The sequence below is a fragment of the Pongo abelii genome, chromosome 6, assembly GCF_028885655.2.
Source record: "Pongo abelii isolate AG06213 chromosome 6, NHGRI_mPonAbe1-v2.0_pri, whole genome shotgun sequence".
In the NCBI taxonomy this organism is placed as follows: domain Eukaryota; kingdom Metazoa; phylum Chordata; class Mammalia; order Primates; family Hominidae; genus Pongo; species Pongo abelii.
The window spans coordinates 139977953-139999334 of record NC_071991.2 but is presented as its reverse complement, the minus strand read 5'-3'; the positions used below and the strand labels follow the sequence as shown (position 1 = coordinate 139999334).

The 21382-nt window shown below is 41.7% G+C and overlaps 2 gene segments (V, D, J or C); both read right to left on the bottom strand.

The window, feature by feature from the left end:
• Nucleotides 1-2434: 2434 nt before the first annotated feature.
• On the bottom strand, nucleotides 2435-3023 carry LOC129060732 (T cell receptor beta variable 12-3-like). The segment is given in 2 exon segments: nucleotides 2435-2850; nucleotides 2951-3023. Coding segments are annotated over 2 exon segments (489 nt in total).
• Nucleotides 3024-19010: 15987 nt separating this feature from the next.
• On the bottom strand, nucleotides 19011-19743 carry LOC129060731 (T cell receptor beta variable 10-2-like). The segment is given in 2 exon segments: nucleotides 19011-19543; nucleotides 19650-19743. Coding segments are annotated over 2 exon segments (582 nt in total).
• Between the last annotated feature and the right edge of the window lie 1639 nt (nucleotides 19744-21382).

Here is a 21382-nt window from a genome sequence, read left to right as displayed (position 1 = left end):
AGCCGTATTTCCTGCACAGCTACACTTCCCTTTCCCTGCCCAGATGAACTTTAGAAGACATGGGCCCTGGGAAAGTGGGGTGAGCTGGGTCAGAGGCTCTGGAAGCCTTAAACGTCTCCATTCCTTGTACCATCTGGCCGTATGTCATTTTTTACCCCAATTCTTGGCAAATGCTAATTTTTGAAAATAATGTTTTTAAAGTAATCATTTATTTTGTCATTTTTGTAACACACAGCGCTGTCAGTCAGGGTTTTTAATCAGCATGAGATGAGCCCATAAGTTAATTTCACAGAACTTTAATATAATTCCATCTCAGCAAAGACATGAGTCAATTTCCTTATTATGTATAGCTTGGGTCATGTGCATAATTTCCTTTCATTTTCAAAAAATATTAAAAAGAAATTAAGGACCTCGATATTATCTTTGAAAACCGTAGGTTAGGGACTGCTACCCTAGCCAGTTCTCGCCTCCTAACCTTTTTGTCTCTCTTTCCATCTATGATCCCTTGACTCCCCTGGAGCTGTTCTGTCCAAAGATTCTAAAGATAAATTGAAATTACCAGATGATTTTATTATTTCTTACATGGTCTATCTGTAGTCCAGCCCAGAACAGCAGCTATGAACAATTTTGTTTTGCATTTGTCTCTTTAAATCTATTTATTGATTCAAAACATGTGATTTTTAATACCTTCCTTGTCAGATATACAATGTTAGGATTAACGGATAAAATGTCCAACAAAGTCCCAACCCACTGGAAGCTCAAAGCTGAGAAAGATACGCATTTATTCAATAGATATTTACTATAATCATGGAAGCAACTCTTAAAAACACTGTAGGTTAAAAAACCCCTCAAAAGTGAGGAAGTCAAGAAAGTGAGAAGCAAAACCAATGAAAAATGGTCTGTGTGATGAGTAGTCATTAGGAATGATGACAAGATTAGTAGCAGACAGAAGGACTTAATGAGAAAAGAATTCTGAAGGGAAAGAAGCAAGTGCAGCAAAGAAGGGTCCTGTTCTAATGTCATGTGTGTAAAGGAGCTGGGCTTCAAAGGAGGAAGGAAAATGATCTGGAGGCAGCAGAGAGAAGCCCAAAGATCAAGGAAGACACCAAAACAATATATAAACACAGAGTAGGTCTCACGATGTACATTAAAGGATACCCCCAATTTCATTCTGCATCATTCTGATCTTGAAAGTCTCGGCCTTTGAATAACAAAAATAGGACAGTGACAAGTGAAACCAGGGCCTCTATGGAAGAACTCGGGTAAACCCAAATTGTCTTGGGCACGCAAAATACAGGCACATTTTGCAACAACTGCCGATGATACACTGATAGGGGTTGAGAAATCATCAGTGTGTAAATACTACTATAGAAGAAAGACATTATAACTCTTCATAATAAATTGCAAGTGCTGTGTAGAAATGTGTGGCATAAACCAGAGGAAAAAAAAATACAGATTTGGCTGTTCAGGACACAGCATCAGGGAGGAAAGAGGGCAAAGTAAGACTGGCCAGGCCTGTGTATGTTTTTTAACTTTATTTATTTATTTTGTGTGTGTGATTCGGGGTCTTACTCTGTTGCGATGATCGTGGCTCACTCCAGCCTCCAACTTCAGGGCTCAAGCAATCCTCTCAACTCAGCCTCCTGAGTAGCTAAGACTGCCATACCAGGCTAATTTTTAAAATATATATGTATTTTAGAGACAAAATCTCACTGTTTCCCAGCCTAGTCTTGAACTCCTCACCTCAAGCAATCCTCCTGCCTCAGCCTCCCACAGTGCTGAGATTACAGGCATGAGCCACCACACCTGTCCCTGTGTGCTTTTAGACACCCTGTGTATATTCATATTGATAGTTCCAGAACAGGCAGTGGAGGAGATCTCATCAGTGTCCTGTGAGTGCACACAGACCTTTAGCTAGCACCTGGCTTGCTTTATGCAAGATAGAAACAAATGGATCCCTGTAGGCCAAGAGGGGTAGCTTACTTCTAATGTATTAAACTGCCTGTATTATCCACACTGAAGATCTCTTTAAGTGTAATGTAAAAATCCGTATATAAATGGTAAATTGAAATTAGCATCATAAAGGAATGTCCACAATCATAGAAAAGAACTTTCATTTACAATGAAGAGCCCTTGTAGGGGAAATTTCTGTTCATGGCTTAGAGTGAGAAGGGAATGAAGTGGGCAGAGTAGTTCACAAGACATAGCCATTCTCAGGAGCTCCCACGGTTTGGATGGGGGTGGCAAATATAGGAAGGCAGGGAAACCTACGGTGTGGGTAATTAAGGTTTATCCTACCTGTGTGTGAGTTCTGACCCCATATGCAATTTGTGAGAAATTTACAAAACATGTTTTCGACATTATCTCCTACACAAGATTTTGTATGTTGATATTGTATCATCTTCTGTCTTTGCCACGCTCCAAACCCACTTAATTATTCTTGTGGGGAGGGTGAGGCAGGAAAGACTTTGCTCAGGACTGCTGGGAGCTGTGGGGAAAAGAGGAAGCACCAGAGTTTCTGCACAGGGAGGGGGAGATTCTGCAGTGCTGTGGCTAAGCGGCTTGCACATACATACACGGCCGAGTCCCCCTGCTCTGCAGGCTGGATCTTCGGAGTAGAGAATGATCCATCAGACCTCTCAGCTGAGAATCGATCTGTGGGCATACCTGCATCATCTATAATAGATCGGCTCCGGAAGTAACTCAGCAATTCCAGTCCCTGCACGCAGGTCTGTCTGTACCAGAAAAGGAGTTTGTGGCCGAAAATTGGCTCACATCTCAGAGTCACTGTTTGTCCCATTTCTGTCACCTCATGCTTGGGTGACCGGATAATGCCAGCATCTGTGCATGCTATAAAAAGAAGGCAAAATTAGGAAACAGAATAAGGAAAATACAGGAAGTCATCTATACAGAGGCCCAGCATGAGGATGATAAATATGTGAGGACTCACTCGCTACCAGGATACAAAGGGACACACAGAGGGTCCAGGAGTCCATGGCAGAGTGAGAGCAGATGTGGCACATTCCAGACCAGGGCCCTTATGAATATGAGCAAAAAAAGATACTTTGGGACATTTTACCCCCACAAGATGCATCTGTTAGTGACATCACTGAATGGGCCACCACCCCCAACTTGAAAGCTCCTTTAAGCGGAGGCTACATTTTTGGGAGATGAATCAGGCAGGCTACATTTTTGGGAGATGAATCAGGCAGGACTGAAGTCAATTATAATTGATCTGAGATCCAGATGCACACTTGCAGAGGATCCCTGTAGATTTGCTTTGATATTATCAGTTCATAGCACCTTCTCCATCACATGCCTTACCTAGGAGCCTGCCAACTATATCCATCTACACCTCAAACTCCAAGTATTTAAAGATGAACTCATTGCCTTATTGCAAGCCAGCTTCTCTGCAAACTCTCCTATATCTCTCACTGGTGGCTCTGTGCTCTTAGTTCTTCAAATGCCTTTAAATGAGTTAGAAGTTAGCATCTGAGTACCCAGGAAGAGCAAGCATGTCAACTGCGTTGTTAAAGATACAGGAGCTGAATCAGTGTCCTGAAAGCTTCTTTGCAGTGAAGGGTCTCTCCGAGTTTATTGATCCTTGAACTCTATTGAGTTTGCAAAGCCCAGAGCACAGAATCTCTCACATTCTCTATCCACACAATAAATCAGAAACAAGATTGTCTTTTTCACAAAGATTTGGAAATTAAATGCTCCAGAGTTGATTTACATCTTATTCTTACCTCTAGCAAAGCTCAGCATTTCTTAATCTTTACACCTGGCCTTTTGCCTATAAAAGAATCTTACATCTCACTAACTGACTTCCTCTCGGGGTGTAGAGTGTAGAGAACTGAGAGAACCTCTGCTCTATGAATTGGCCAACTAGCTTATTTGCTAACAAAGAAGAAGGAACAGTTTAAGGCCACATTTTCGCTGTTGGCACAGAGGCATACAGGGGACTTGCCCATCCTAAGGAGCAAATAGTTTACAGATGAGCTTGTGTGACCTGAGGTGCCTGTTTCCTTATGGGCTCCATCCCTTTGTTGTGTGTGTTAGATCCAGAATGTAAAATGGTAGTCATCAATCAGTTTTCAAGGGGACCAGCATGTTTTCCTCCCTGTTACCAGGTGCCTAGGTTTGGAAGGCAGAACGATGGCCCTTCAACCATGCCCAGGCCTAATCCCTGGAACCTATGAATGTGTTAAATTACCTGATAAAGGGGAATTAAAGTTCCAAGTGAAGTGAGGTTGCCAATCAGCTGACCTTAATATAGGGGCCCAATGTAATCACAGTGGTCCTAAAATGTGGAAGAGGGAGGATGAAAAGTGAGCATCAGAGTGATGCAGAGTGAGCAAAGTCTCAGCCATTCCTTGTTGGCTTTGAAGACTGAATGGGGCCATGAGCCAAGGAGCGCTGGTGGCCTCTAGAAGCTGAAAAGGAGAGAAAAACAGTTCTTCCCTAGAGCCTCAGGAAGGAATGCAGCCCTGCCAACACTTGGATTTTAGCCCAGTAACATCCATTTTAGACTTCTGACCTCCAGAACTGTAAGGTAATACTTGTGTGGTTGTAAGCCACCCAGTTAGTGGTGATTCGTTAGAGCAGCAATAGAAATTGAATACCTTATAGTAGCCATAGGACTCATGAGAGAGGGAGGCAGAAGCCGGGTACAAAATACTGGTAGAGTCAGATGCACAATCACATGGAAAAACGAAATCAACCCAGGCAAATCAAACCAACAAACAAAACTTTTATATGCCCAGACCCCACCTTCTTCCAGGGACACAGAGACATCTGGAGTAATAGAGTTAGAACTAGATTGCGGCATTTTCCTGCCCAGAGCAAAAGTTCTTGGGGGAGAAAATTCTGTCCTACTCCACCCTAAGCCTTGCTAATAAGCGTTTTTATGCTGCTGGTAGCATCATTGTGATTGAAGCTCCCTGAGGACAGGCTCCCTCTGACATGGTCCAGGGTAGCGCCTCCATTTCTACCTGCTCTTCCCTCTACATTTGACAGAACAGGTAGGGCTAGCCTTGGCTGGCTTGGGGCCAGGCTCTACCAGGCTCCTGTGACACAAAAACTGCTTCTCTGCTTTCCCCAGCCCAGAACACGGGCACTGCACCACCCCAGCTCCTTGTGCCTCCACATCTTCAGTGAGCTCAGAGGTATATCCACTTGCAAGCCCATCTGCCACTCAGAGCCCCATTCAAATCTCAATTTAGAGCAAAACCCATCTCCGCATCAATAAAGGCAAAAGCGTTGGTCTCTAATCCCTTTATTCTCAGCCTTCATTGCAGACACCTCCAACCCAGCTCCCTGAATCTAGGTCCAACTCCAGGGTTTTCATTAAGGATCCTCCAGGGAGCAATCCCAGCCCCTCCCCCATAGACTCTGGATGACAATGAAGCCACAGTGCCTCCTAGTGGCCAGTAGGCAGGAACAGCACAAATGTGCTCTTTGTCAAGACAGGACTTGCGCTTCCCTTTATTGAGCCGTGGGGAAACGAGGCATCATAATTTGTGGGTGTTGGAGGGTCACAAAACAATGTTATGACCTAAGATGGAACCACCTGAGAGATGGACATTACAGTCTGACAGATGGAGACATAATATCAGTTTTAATATCCGTAAACAACCCGGCTCAGATGGGAGAGCAAAAAGACCAGCCAACACTGTCTTGAATCAAAATTTAATCCATTTTCTCTCCCCTCCAAATTACAGGCCATCCCTATAAGGAAAAGAAAGTTTCCCACTGATCTTAGTGCGTTTAAAAAAAGCACCAAAAGAATCTGCCTTTATTCCCAGTAGCCAGGATGAAAGGGAGATGATGAAGAGAGACAAACCTCAGATGAAGAGGAGACTAAATAAAATAACTTATTTCGCTTCCTATAGGGAAGATTTGGCAAGCGATAGAAAGAATAAAACTGGAGCATTGCTTTAGGCAAGTTCCCCCAAATGGAAAATTGGAACAAAGTGTTTTCCCAAAAGCCTGGGCTTAAGCAGGAAAAGATGATAGTCACACATCTGTGACTCCCTCTAGTTCTGACCCCTGGCCCTCAGGTGTACTCAGAAAACATGGCGCAAATGGGCACAACCATGCAGAAATGAAGTGTAAACCACAAATAAAATTCTAAGGCCCCCAATCATCTGAATGGACTTCCTACCCAGCCAGGGCTCTCTTAAAATTTAACCTGAGAGACAACAAATTGTCAACCAGAAAAATTTTAAATCTACCTTTAAGCTAGAACCTCTCCCCACTCCCACCTCCAGGAGTCTGCCTTTCTGGCCAAAACCAATGTATCTCTTAATTGTGTTTGATCGAAGTCTCAAGTCTCATGTCTCCCTAAAATGTAGAAAACCAAGCTGCACTCGGACCACCTTGGGCACTGATCTCAGTACCTCCTGAAGGCTGTTTCACAGGCCATGGTCACTCATATTTGGCTCAGAATAAATGTCTTCAAATATTTTACATAGTTTGACTCTTCATCAACAGAAATTAATTCCATGTTCACTTTGTGCTCTCTGATCAAGTCTAAATATTCACTCTCTATTCTCATCTTGTCGCATGACCCAATGAAGCATCAAAGATTATGTAATAAATAACATAAAAATACTCAAATGATAAAATCTCAAAACCAAGTGAGGGTCCCAATTTGATTATAAATCCACTTCAAGTTTTTAAAAAGTTCTTTCCTTAAAATTAAAGTTTCTGTATAACATCTCTACGCTATTTAAGTCAAATATCAAACAAATCACAGACTAAGAATCTGACATTAAAATTCAAACAAAATTAAAACCTCAAATAAAATGTTTTGACCTTCATCTGTATAATTACAGAAGAGGGAACTCAGATTAATGTTTTTGTTATTATTTATGTACTTGGGTAAAATAACCACACTAACTCATTGCAACCAATTCATATCCTAAAGATACAATGAGGAATAATGGGGCCAGAATCTTGGAGAAGGCAGGAGCCTCGGGAGTGAGCACAGCAGTCACTGCCCTTATGGGCATTTGCTGATCCCAGCCCAGAACTCAGGAAGCTGACTCACAGTCCAGAGGGGTAAAGGCAAAGACCAGGACTTACTTAATGTGACCATTGAGGGACTTGAATAGAATCAATGAACTAGAAGGAAGCCTGTCCTCCAGGTGCTCCAGGACACCTCAAGTCTTTAATTCTGTTTCAGGAAGCCCTGGATTGTTTATGCGTCCATGCACTTTACAAAGCACAATAAAATTATCTCTGGAGAAAGATATGTCCATCCTAGACCATAAATTATTTCTACAACCATAGTGTCTGGCATGATGTCAAAAATAATCAGGTTTATAAGGAAAAATACAAACAAATGACTGCGAAGCAGCACACATGCAAAAATGTCCACAAAGACCACAGAGGTGAAAATAAGCAGACAGACTGAAATAACTGAGTGTCCTATGCTCAATGAAATAAAAGATACGCTCAAAAAAGATTATGAGGGAATGACTGACCATAAAAGGTGACCTTATAGATTAGAAAAAGAATCAAATGAAAATTCTGGCAAGGAAGTGGAGGATGGCCATGGTCACCCACCACCTGACTGAGGTGTTGTTAGCTGAGTAAATTGCAGGAAAGGAAGGGAGATGTGTAGTGAGTTCATGGCCATCAGTTAGGACCTACAGTCAGGTGGATGGAAAGGGAAGTCGGGAGGGGCTGAGGGACAGTGACAGTCCTTCAGAAGACTCCCAGGAAGCTGCATTTCCAAACATTCTAACCAATACTTCAGAATGATTGCTAGTACAAGACAGTCTGGGCAGAAGATAGGGTAGAGACTAGAGTTGGACACACACAGTGCATTATCAGAGGAGGCAGCTGGACCAGGGGCAGTTCATTGCTTCTGAAGTTCTTTCAGGAATATCTAATGCACTGATGTATTAGTCTGTTTTCATGCTGCTGATAAAGACATGCCCAAGACAGGGAAGAAAAAGACATTTAGTTGGACTTACGGTTCCACATGGCTGGGGAGGCCTCAGAATCATGGCAGGAAGCAAAAGGCACATCTTACATGGTGGCAGCAAGAGAAAATGAGGAAGAAGTAAATGTGGAAGCCCCTGATAAACCCATGAGATCTCGTGAGACTTGTTCACTATCATGAGAATAGCATGGGAAAGACTGGCCCCCATGGTTTAATTATATCCCCCTGGGTCCCTCCCACAACACGTGGGAATTCTGGGAGATACAATTCAGGTTGAGATTTGGGTGGGGACACAGTCAAACCATATCAACTAAGGAGCTATTTTAATATATGGGGACAGACAAGTGGAAGTGTCCTCATCAGTCTCTGAACTAGCTGGCCAAGCCCTATATAATGTTGGGATATGTTTGTTACATGGAAGAGTTAGAGAGCTCTGGAGTAGCAGAATTCATTTTGAGCTAAGATTTTGGACTCGTTGCCAGGATATCCATTTGTGTGCATTTCTTTGAAATTTAAAGGGTGCTGAATGAAATAGTTGAAATTATCAACATCATCATCTTTAACATTACTCTTATTAACATATTTCCACAAAAACAGGGGGAAAAGATTTCCAAACAGATAGTACCTGTTGAGATTTTGTTGCATAATACATCCAATGAGAGGTCTAGAGGAGGCTCCAGAGCCAGGGTGTCACCAAGCATAAGATTCAAATTATTCATATGCTGACAACTGCAGAGAGACAGCCTGCTGATTGTTACTCACATACAATCATTATCTGTATTATTAAAGTTTATCACACATGTTTATTGACTGCATGTTTTTATTTTTCAAATTTATGTATTTTTTAATTGATATAAAATATTGTATGCATGTTTTTAATAGAAGAACAACTATTCGTATCCCAGAAGACTAAGTCTGTGATAAGTCACTTTCAGTTTTGGTTTCTTGAATTCTCACTGAGAGGTATTTCAAATTCCTTAGACATATTTTCAAATAACAACTGCAGCCTTCATGTTTTAAGAAATAGCTTATTTCCAGCCAGGCACAGTGGCTCATGCTTGTAATTCCAGCACTTCGAGATGCCGAGAAGGGCGAATCACTTGAGGTCAGGAGTTTGAAATCAGCCTGGCCAACATATCAAAATCCCGTCTCTACTGAAAATACAAAAATTAGCTGGGCGTGGTGGCACATGCCTGTCATCCCAGCTACTGGGGAGGCTGAGGCAGGACAATCACTTGAACCCAGGAGGCAGAGGCTGCAGTGAGCCCAGATCACACCACTGCACTCCAGCCTGGGCAATGGAGCGAGACTCCATCTCAAAAACAAAAAGAAAAAAAGAAAAGAAAAGAAAAAGTTTATTTCCTCCCACTATATGAGTCATAGCTATATCTGAAAACTCACTTCTTCCTTGGGAGGATGAGGAATAAGGAAAGGCTTCTGTCAGCTGAGTAGAGGAGACAGTCCTGCAGTTTTGTGCACAGGAGGGAAGTGTCTCTGCAACGCTGTGGCTAAGCTGCTGGCACAGAGATACACGGCCGAGTCCCCAAGATTTGCAGGCTGGATCTTGAGAGTGGAGTCTACTCCTTTGAGCCTCTCTGCAGAAAATCGATCCTTAGGCAACTGTGAATCATCCACTACACCGTCATTCTGAAATTGAATCAGAAGCTTTGGGCCCTGTCCCAGGATCTGCTGGTACCAGTAAAGCGTAGCATGGCCAGATATAGGATTGCACCAAAAAGCCACACTCTGCCTTTTCTCTATAATCTTATATCTGGGAGACTGGGCAACTCCAGCTTCTGTGAGTTCTGAGAAGGAAAAAGACAGAATTTGAAAATAGAAGGAAATGATTGAAATAATCACTGAGAGATCTAATGTGATCATGGTGTTCCTAGGACTCATCTGCTCCCAGGAGACAGAGGGCCGCCCAGCAGAGGAGCATGGTGCCCATGGCAGGGTCAGGGAGGTATGGGATCTTTGCCCAATCAGGGTCACTGTGAGCAACAGCAGAGGAGGAGGGACGTCCCTGTCCTCTCATGGCAGTTCCCACAGTGACATCATTGCCTCCACAAATGCCTACATTGTTAGAAACCAATTATTATAAGCTAAAAGAGAGCACGAAGTTGCTTTACCATATTCACAGATTGTGTAAGTTCAGCCAAGTGTCCTCACCCACATCTCTAGGGCTTGGGGATTGGATCTCCTACTCCATCTCTAGGCCCATCCTCTGCTGGATGTTTCGAGTTGAAGGCAACTGGAAACAGAGACATCAGTTAGTGACCTCTTTGTCTTATCAGCAATTATCCTTCTCTCTGGGCATTTCTCTTTTACTAGGTTCTCTATCTTCCTGGTCCTATGCGCTTAGAAGCTGGGGTAATTGACACAAGTTTATCCTAGAAGCTTGTTGAATTAGCTGACACGCTGTAAGCTAAAGGGATAAAACAATACCCCGAGCACAGAGTTGGAAGGGTTCATTTTTAGTGAAGGCCAATGAACAGTTTCCTCTTTGCTGTTATCATTCATGACACATTGTGTACCAAGCCTTCATCATGGTTCTGCCTGTAGTTTTGGGTCACCAATGCAATGAAAGTAAGTTCTCATTTTTATCGAAGATGGGTGGGGAATTCTCTTATCCCTGAAAATATCAGTATATATTGTAAGCAAGGCAAAATCAAACAGACTTGCTGAAATCTAAAAATAACCTTATAGCTACACCTCTAGTGTAAATTACAGTTGAACAGTAGTGGTCGTTATCTATTTTTTGTTTCTAATGGAGCAACATTAGTCACAAACACACTTTTTTTTTTCTTTTTATTATTATTATTATTATTATTATTATTATACTTTAGGCTCTATGGTACATGTGCGCAATGTGCAGGTAAGTTACATATGTATACATGTGCCATGCTGGTGCACTGCACCCACCAAGAGAGCACAAACACACTTTTATTCCTTGCCTGAGTAATAAGAAATAAAAGGAGTTAGGGGATGGCGCTCCTCAGAGTTGGCATAAGACAATAACTCAAGGAGATGCATGTCCAGAGAGGTGGGAATGAGGATATATGTGTTCAGTGAGGTGCACTCAGAGATATTCCGCCAAACCCACAAAACCTAGGGGACACATGTCAAGGTTATCAGGTGAATACCTGTGGGTATAGAATTACCAGAGCCATCAGTTTCTGTCATAAATCCTTCACTACTGAGGTAAAAAGCTGCTGGTTTGAGTCCAACTCATGTAGGTACCAGGTAATAATTGCACGATGGAAAATTTCTTCACATTAAGGGGCCACTACCTGCTCCATCTCTGTGACCAGGGTTATAGTTCTGGGTGACAACAGCATTCGGGGGATGGAGGCTGGTAGCTGGAAACAGGACTTATCCATCTATCAAACCTGTCGGTCACAGGACCTGCATGTGGTGTGCTTGCAAGTCAGGCATGCCAAGTCCAGGGAGGACATTCCTCATTGTTCCCAGGCCCCATCTGCTTCCTGGGCAGCGCAACTGAGAAATCCATGACAGAATTCTTGTCAAGGCAGGAACCGGTCATTGTGCTGCTCAAGGAAGAAAAAGAGCCCTGGGAAATCTGGTTTTTGTTAAGAATATCTGTAGTTCCTACCCACAATTTGGAATAGCCTATCTGGCATAAACTAGAATTGTCCACTCTCCTATATTTCCCTTACATCATCATATACATTGTGCAGGGCACGACTAGAATAGGTAAGGTGTGAGGTACAGGTGCATTGCTCACATTTCTCTGAATTCTCGTGAGGAGGCAGTCATTTTCCCTTTGCATGGGTCTCTGAGCATTTAGGCTGGCTCCTGGTTCCTTCCATCTACCTCCCAAGCAAGCCCAGAACAGTCTCCACTCAAAGATTTGCTACAGTTCAGATTTTACTGCTGAGCAGAACATGCCAGCACCAATGAAAGATAAAGGGTTTTTTTTTTTTAATATTTCACATTTCACTGACTACTCACAACTTTTGCAAACAAGATACTGGATACTAGGTTACACATTTTTCCCTTAAACTTAACATCTCAGGCAGCACTGAGCCCTGTTTCAAAAACATTTGAGCATCATCAAACCCCAGTGCCTTCTGATGGCCAGTGTCACTGGACTCAGGTCCTCGGTCCATGGCTTAGAGATACTGGTGGGACTTCTATACTATCTTCAATAGAATCAGGGCTAACATAGGACAGTGTTTGTGAGAAACCAGGGAAAATTTTTTCCCTGTTCTATCTATTCTTACTGTCTTGCTAGAGCCTGTCCTATAGTTTAGATATGGTTTGTTCCTACCAAAACTCATGTTGAAGCTTATTCCCCAATGTAGCGGTGTTGCTACAGGCACATTGCTCACATTTCTCTGGGGTAGTGTGAGCCTTATGGGAGTTGAAACTTATAGGAGTTGTTTGGGTCATGGGGGTAGATCTCTCGTCAAAGATTAATGCCACGAGTCAGTTCTCTCTCTCCAGGATCTGGATTAGTTACCATAAAAGCAGGCTGTTATAAAGTGAGGGTCTTGCTCATCCTGGCTCTCCTTGCACAGGCCTGCTGATTCTTCCACTTCTCTTCCATGTTGTGACACAGCACAAAGCCCTCAAAAGAAGTCCAGCAGATGTTGATGCCCTACTGGTCTTTCTAGCCTCCAGAATTGCAAGCCAAATAAAGCCCTTTTCCTTATAAATTTCTTTATACATTTTCCCAGCCTCAGGTATTCTGCTATAGCAGCAGAGGACAAACTGAGACAGCCTCCCTCTTTGTTGCACAAATACATACTGTCCAGCTCTAACTTTGGAAAATCACTACTCTTCTCTTTACATTCAGTCACCTTTGAAAGTTCTTAAGTTTTCAGCCAAACTGTAGAATACTCAGAATCTCTTGACACAGAGAAAACAGTCCTGTATATTTGCTAAAAGGCTTCTTGACATGCATTACTAGCTAAGTTTTGCACTGGTCTCAGAGATACCAAGCTGCTTTGTCCTCAGACTGCAAATTCTCTTGTTTTCTTTTGGGACTTTCTTAAAAATCGTAGCCTGTCTCCTATTAAAAAATGTATACCCTAGACTAAAAGATACCTTATTTGATATATTTATTTTATGGTAATGACATAGTATTTCAAAGATATTAAAAATGAATATAAGAAATACCCAACAACATTATTACTCTGAAATAACACCAACATTTTATTTTGGTCTGTTAATATTTTTCTTCAATTTTTTAAAACTGAGCATCTATGGAAAAGGTGAGAGAATAATGAAACAAACAGAATATTAAAATGTATATCTGTGTGCCGATTGTACATTTTGTGACTTTTGCTTTATCTCTCTCTACATATTTTGCCCTCAATTTCTGAAGCATTTTATCCTTAATAATAAAATGAGTCTCCTAAAAAATTGACATTATCTTATATAACCACAAATGTCACTATTACGCTCAAAACATTAGCATTCATATAGCATTGTCATCTAGTACATACTTCACATTCAGATTTCTCCAGTTGTCTCAGCATGTCCCTTGGTTTTGATTCACTTTTCCTCTAGAACAAAATCAAAGATCACGTATTTCATGAGGTTAGCAGTTCTCCTTAGTTACTTTTAAATTATACATCTCTTCCACACACTTGTTTTATTTTCTGTTTCTCATGACTATAAGTTTTTGAAGTGTCCAGGTCAGCTTAGTTGTAAAATGACCCACAACAAGAATTTCTATACTATTAGAGGTGAGTTACTTGGCAAATATACACCATAGATGATGTGTATTTCCTATTGCATCTGGTCAATCACAAGAATGTGGAATGTCATTTTTATGCAGTTTTGTCAATGTATATTTGAGGTAACTGACACCAGATCTCTTCATTTTTAATATGCCTTTACCCTCTGTAACTGAGTAGTAATCCGTGGAGTGATGCATTGGAAAAATGTACATATCCTGTTCCAGTCCCAAAAGCATATATAAAACATGGTTGAAAATTCCTTAAATCTGGATAAAGTCAGCAATATCCAGGTACAGAAAGCTCAGAGGTTGCCAGTTAAATTCAATCCAAAAAGTAGTTCCCTAAGACACAATATGTATTAGCTCGTTTTCACGCTGCTGATAAAGACATACCAGAGACTGAGAAGAAAAAGAGGCTTGATGGACTTACAGTTCCACATGGCTGAGGAAGCCTTACAATCATGGCAGAAGACAAGGAGGAGCAAGTCATGTCTTACTTGGATGGCAACGGGAAAAGAGAGAGCTTGTGCAGGGAAACTCCAATTTTAAAACCATCGGATCTAAATGAGACTCATTTAGTATCATGAGACAGCAGGAAAGACCCGGCCCCCATAATTCAATCACCTCCCCACAGTGTTCATCCCACAACATGTGGGAACTGTGGGAGATACAATTCAAGATGAGATTTGGGTTGGGACACAGCCAAACCATATCACAATGTAATCAAATTATCAAAAATCAAAGACAAAGAATACTGAAAGAAGCAAGCAATAAGAAACATATCACATTCAAGGGATCCCCAATACAGCCTTCAGCAGATTTCTCAGCAGAAACCGAATGGGGCAGGAGAGAGTAGAGTACTATAATTCAAAGTAATGAAATTTAAAAAAAAAACAAAACTGGTAGTTCTGGCATCTACTGATGGTCTTTGTCTATAATTATGTTGATAGTTACATTGACTGCATATTTAGATATATCAATTAGCATTACTTGGTAATGAAAAGATGCTCACCTAAAAATTCTTATTATTGTAGCCTCATAGATTTTTAAAACTTTGATTTCTGCCAAAAGGTGTTCTAGCACTTTCCCTGCCCCAGTTATGAAAGAAATCATTTATGCTTTGTTCCTTTTAGGGGGAATAACATTTAGAAATAAAATACTGTGCCTATTGCTATTGGGAACACAAAGAACAAATAAAGCAATTAGTCAATTTACTTTGTATTGTTTCTTAGACCCTTCCTTAGATAGAGTTAGGAAATACACAATCTTTAAAACCACAAGTTCATATTAATACCTCCAATTCAAATCAGCACCACAGATGTCTTCCTTATCTTATCTTATTTCTTATTTATATCTCTCTTTGCTTTGTGAGAACGCTGGTTCCAAATAATATCAACACATTTCCTCATTTTCTCTCTTCTATGGTATATTAAAAGTGTTTAAGAAGTACTGTACTAAAAACACTACCAACTACAAACCTCCCAAATGAAGTTCAAACTCAATTTCTTTTAGCATTGTCACAGTACACCAACAGAATTCTAAAGTCAAGAGAGACCCCAAAAAAGCCAATCAGACAAAAAAATTTCCTCCAAAGAAGGTGTGCAAATTGCTCATAGGCATAAGAAAAGGCACTTAACATTTTTAGTCATTAGAGAAATGCAAATCACAACCACAGTGAGATATCATTCACACTGACTAGGATGGCTATACAAAATAGTAATCATCATCATAATAGTGTTTTTGAAAAGAAAAACAAGAAGTAAGTTCTGGTAATTCTATGAAGAAACTTGACATTGCTGGTAGGAATCTAAAATTGTGCAGCTGCAACAAGAAAACGATTTTGGTAGTTACTTAAAAAGAGAAACATAGAATTACCAAAGGACCCAGAAGTTTCACTCCTAGGTATATACCCAAAAGAATTGAAAATAGGGAATGAAACAGATATTTTCAAGCTAATATTCATTGCACCATTATTCCCAATATCTACCAGGTGGAAACAACCCAAATGTTAATCAATCAATGAATGGATAAACAAATGTGGTATATACATACAACAAAATATTATTGAGAAATGAAAAGGAATGAAGTTTTGATAAATGCTACAATATGAATACACCTTGAAAGCATTAAGCTTAGTGAAAGAAACAAGACACAGAAGGACAAACAGTGTATGGTTTCACATAAATAATCTACAATAGGCAAATTCATTCAGAAAGAAATTAGATTAGAGGTTAGGAGAAAGAGGGAGAATGTGAAGTTATTCTTTAGTGGGTATTGAGTTTCTGTTTGAGTTAATGAAAAAAAATTTGGAAACAGATAATGGTGACAGTTTCACAACATAGTGAATGTACTTAATGCTGCTGAGTTGTAAAATTTAAAAATAAAGTGTCAAAATTATATATTACACATATTTCACCCCCCACCCCCCCTTTTTGTTTTGAAATGGAGTCTCACTCCATCACCCAGGCTGGAGTGCAGTAACATAATCTCAGTTCACTGCAACCTGTGCCTCTGGGTTCAAGTGATTCTCCTGCCTCAGCCTCCCAAGTAGCTGGGATTACAGGTGTGAGCCACCGTGCCCGGGCCAATTTTTTAAAAGTTTTTTTTAAAAAAAACTACCTTTACAATCAGAAAAATAAATACTTAAAGTTGAGTTCTCCATGATTGAACCTAAAGACAAGAAAAGGAACCCAAATGATTTATATACACTGATAATTTCTCAAGAAATGCTACTAGTCACAATACATCCTACAGTGGGTTTTCTGATGTAGTTGTCATTATCTCTTGTAATGGATATTTAAGCAGTTTTCATCAGTCCAAATGTCTACTCAAATTTAGGACTATTACTCCTTTGAAAAGTTTCCGATCTAGTAATTTTTGAATCATAACTTATTATTTCAGGTTGCTATATTCTGATTATAAGTAAGGTTGAAAAGTTATTCTTATGTTTAGTGGTAACTTATGTTCACTTGTGTGAATTGCCTATTCAGCTTCAGTATTGCCATTTTTATTGGGCTGTCTTCTTATTAATAAGAATGTTTTACTCATTTACATACTAACTGTATTAGAAAAGGACACCTATGCTACACAAAAATAATAATAAAACAAATCCTAAAATCTCAGTGGCTGAACTCTATCAAGTCTGACCTCTCATGACCACAAAACGCAGTGGGGCATGAACAGCTTTTTTCCATGGCTGTCCACCAAATTATGACCAAGGGAGCCAAGATGCTTCCAGTTTATAATCTGTGCCATGAAGCTCCCAAATTCATCCACACATGGCAAAAGAGAGTTGACGAGTGTCTGTGCAGAAAAGAGTTGACAGCAGGCTTGAGACTGCCTGCTTGCAAGATTGGACTTTAGCTGATCTTTAGCAACTTGGCTGATGAGCAGTGCCCTGCACTGACAAAGTTTCCCCTAACTGAGAGGAGCGGCTCATTGTACCTAGACTGGTGTTGCAAACAGTATTGTACTGAACACCAGATTTCCTTCTGGAGTCTGAATTTTTGGTTAATACTAGGCAGTATGTGCTTGTGACCAGCCTCGTCTAAAATCTCATGAGTGCTGAGTCTCTGATGGACTCACATGGCAGAAACACTGCACATGTGTTAATGCATTTTTGCTACTGAGTGAAGCGAGAACGCTGTGTGACTCACCTGGGAGGAAGAGAGCATAAGAATGCCTGAGTTTGGATTCTTCCAGATTCCACCTGTGTGTTTTCTCCATATGATCTGCTGCTGACAACTTACTATGACATGTTAAAAAATCTTAACATGTGACTACAACTCTGTGCTATATGCCAAATCTCTAAACACGGGAGTACGCTTAGGGACCCTCAGCACAGAGCTATAGGATAATTTTAAGGGCAAGACTTGAAATTGGGCTAGTATTATTTTTACTCACCTCCCACTATTCAGAACCTGGTGACGTGCTCCCAGCCCTCCAAGTGCAAGTGAGGCCAGGAAGCATTGAGGAGCCATGGGCGAGCCTGACTCTTTATCACACTGGTTTTTCATCATCTGCATGCATTCCTCATTTTTTTCCCGAGCTGTGGCTTAACATTTCATTTCTTATGCTATGTTTTGGTGTACAAAAGTTTAGTTTAATGCAACTGGAGTTACAATTTTTTTTTTTTTTTTTGAGACGGAGTTTTGTTCTTGTTGCCCAGGCTGGAGTGCAATGGCGCGATCTCGGCTCACTGCAACCTCCGCCTCCCAGGTTCAAGCGATTCTCCTACCTCATCCTCCCAAGTATGTGGGATTACAGGCATGCACCACCACACCCAGCTGATTTTCTGTTTTTAGTAGAGATGGGGTTTCTCCATGTTGGTCAGGCTGGTCTCGAACTCCCAACCTCGAGTGATCTGCCAGCCTCAGCCTCCCAAAGTGCTGGGATTACAGGCATGAGCCACCGTGCCTGGTCTCAAATATTTTTATGGCTTGTAGTTTTCTTGTGTGTCATCTAAAAAACTAATTCCTCCAATGAGTGCTAAAAATATATTTCTTAATTTTTTTCTCCTAAAATTTGTTTCGCTTTTTACAGTTAAGAGTAAATGTACCTGAAATAGACTTTTATGTAAGGAATGAAGTAGAGGCCTGGGAATAAGTTGGAGGCACATATGCTCAGTGAAGTAGAAATAATCTATTATTCATAAACAATCCTCAGGGTGGAAAACAACACTACACCTACGAAGCTGTAACTGAATGTAGGGGAGTGTGGCTAGTGTAGAAAGCCAGGGGAAACTTAATGCAAAATGATGATGGAGGCTGGGCGCGGTGGCTCATGCCTGTAATCCCAGCACTTTGGGAGACCGAGGCGGGTGGATCACGAGGTCAGGAGATCGAGACCATCCTGGCTAACACCGTGAAACCCCGTCTCTACTAAAAATTCAAAAAATTAGCCGGACACGGTGGTGAGCGCCTGTAGTCCCAGCTACTCGGGAGGCTGAGGCAGGAAAATGGCGTGAAACCGGGAGGCAGAGCTTGCAGTGAGCCGAGATCACGCCACTGCACTCCAGCCTGGGCAACAGAGCAAGACTCCATCTCAAAAAAAAAAACAAAACAAAACAAAATGATGATGGAGAGGCAGGTGAAGGGCCAATGACAGATGACCCTGTAGGGCTATTGCCCTTAGAAGAAGGGCAGCCAGGAGCAGAGACCGCATGGGGGAAGGTTTTTGTCTGTGAGTTGAAGGGTAGTAGAGGTAAGGTTTACATGAAGAAGTCACTGATCCCATAAGGGAGAGAAGAATATGTTGGCTTTGAAATTATGAAGGGAATTAGGAATATCAACAAAATATCTCTTCCATTCTGCAAGCAGAAAAAGAGAGCTGCAGAAGACAGACCCAGCAAGGTTAGGGTGTTGGGGCAAACTCCAGATGGTCCGAGACAGGGGTAGGAATAGAGCTGCAGCACTGAGGGTCATATGGCCCCTGCTCTAAGACCCCCCACTCCCCACTGCTGGGCAGGACTCTGTGACTCCTATGGGGGCTGAGACGTCCCAGGGTGGGGCCCAGACTTGCGTGCACAGGCAACCTCAGTTTTTCTAACTGCCCTTTACTTGCAGAGAGGAGGCAGCTGTGCTGCACTGTGGACTCACTGCTGGCACAGAAATACACAGATGTCTGGGAGCGGGTAGCTGACTCCAGAGTGAGGGGGAAATTCTCTGTCTTGGATCTGGAGACAATGTAGCCATCGGGGACTTCTCCTTTATCTGTGATACCAGTGGCTGTTGAGTAATAGATCAGCCTCAGCCCATGTCCCAGGTCTTGTCGATACCAGAACATATAGCTGTGGCTCCAAGTCTGGTGACACGTCAAGGTCACCTGCCTTCCTGTCTCTGTGACTTTGTATCTCGGGCTCTCGGTGATTCCAGCATCCCTGTGTCCTGTAATAGAGAACAACAGACACTGATGCTGTCATCCCAACAGAAAAGCTTGCATTGAGGCCTTGGGAATTCCAGGGAAGGAGGCCCTCCTGTGACCAGCCCTCACCTGCCCACAGCAGACAAAGGGCCACATAGAAGAAGAGCCTGGTGCCCATTTCAGCTCCAGCACAGGATCTTGTGTCTCCCAGCCCTGCTGTGGGCAAATTGAAGTTGAGCTCTCAGTGACTTGATGATGTCACTGTCCCTGCTAAATGCTTGAACCTCAGAGCTAACCTGCCACATCTATACTCTTCCCCACAAGAACAAATCATTTATTATAGAGATACTTGAGAAGCTTAGATTGGGAAAAATTTTTGAAAGGAATCTTAAAATTTGCAATCTCCTTCCCTGATTTTAGTAGGGGAATTTGTTCTTCTATGCGTATTTTACTCCCATTATGCTAAATTCTTCATTTGAATGCTGCTTTAACATTTATGAATATTTATGTAGTCTAAAGAACATTGTCATAGCAGTCCTGGTGCCTTTTATGACTTCTCTGTACAAAATTCAACTCCAAGTTGAATTATTTTCCACTTTGTTTAACCTCTGGATATTTGTATTTCAGCCTACAGAGATACCCTTGGTTAAAAGAGTCAACTGACATCCAGAAAGGTTTCAAAGTTGTGGATTCAAGGTCTTTAACATTTGAAGTCTTGTTTCAAACTGTAGCACCTCATTGCACCTGATGGGATCCTCACCATCCAAGCTCAGGCTGCGGTGTGTTCTCATGAGGATGATTTTTCCCTTTGCTTCAGGTGAAGCCACAAACACTGCACCACCTAAGTCCCATAAGTGACTGTACTTCCTGTGAAGAAAAGAGGAGGCTCATTAAGAATGTGGATGAAATGTTCACCCAGAAATACACCTATCTGGAGTCTCTAGGGTCACAGGGAAATGTTCTATTTCCATTCAGAAGATCTCGTATTCACCAAATGGGAGAAGATTGGAGGATGTGTAAACGTTCTTTGGCACCAAACTTACATCCAGTCAATAGCACTGCTATTGTTATTTCAGACACAATAGATTATCTATTGCACATCTTGATGCAACCTGGATGGGTAATTCCCACAATCATGCTCCAGTGAGAGAGGACACAGAATCAGAAGTGGAGACAGGGAGGAGGCCCATGAGCACCCCCACGGGAGGCCGTGGTTGGGGCCCGACAAGCCCAGGAAGGACTTTCCCATCTATGCCCAGAACTCACCTGGTCGGAGACAAAGAGCCACACAGCAAAGGAGACAATCCTCATAGTTGGGCCAGGGCAGGAAAAAAAGAAAAAAAAAAGCTTTCTAGTGCAGGATTTTCTTTTCTGGGGTAGGGCACATAGAATCCCAGAATGCTAAATATCCTTCCCTAAATGAGGTGTGAGCTACCAATAATGTCAGTACTTTCAACAGCACTCTAACTTCTCTGGGGAGATAAGCATCTACAAGGAATATATCCTTTTACTTTTTAATTCATTCATTATTGAGTGTAATAAGTTAAAACAATTTTTTGGAAGTGTCTACCTCAACTTGAAGCTTTATCTGGTTTCTGTGCTGGTGTTTCCCAAGAACCTGGAGAGTATTTATGCAGTTGCCGTGAAGTCAATGAAGAATAACCTCAGGCCTTCTCACTCACACAGGACCTTTCCAACACTTTGTCATTTTGCATTCTCCTTTGCAAGGAGCTCCTTAACATTGTATCAGCTTTGTGCCCCACAAAACTTGAATCTACTCTGCACCTATAGCTCATTAAAGATTCGTTGAATGAAAGAAAAATGGAATGAATGATTACCTGGGTCCAGGCAAACTCTGCTTC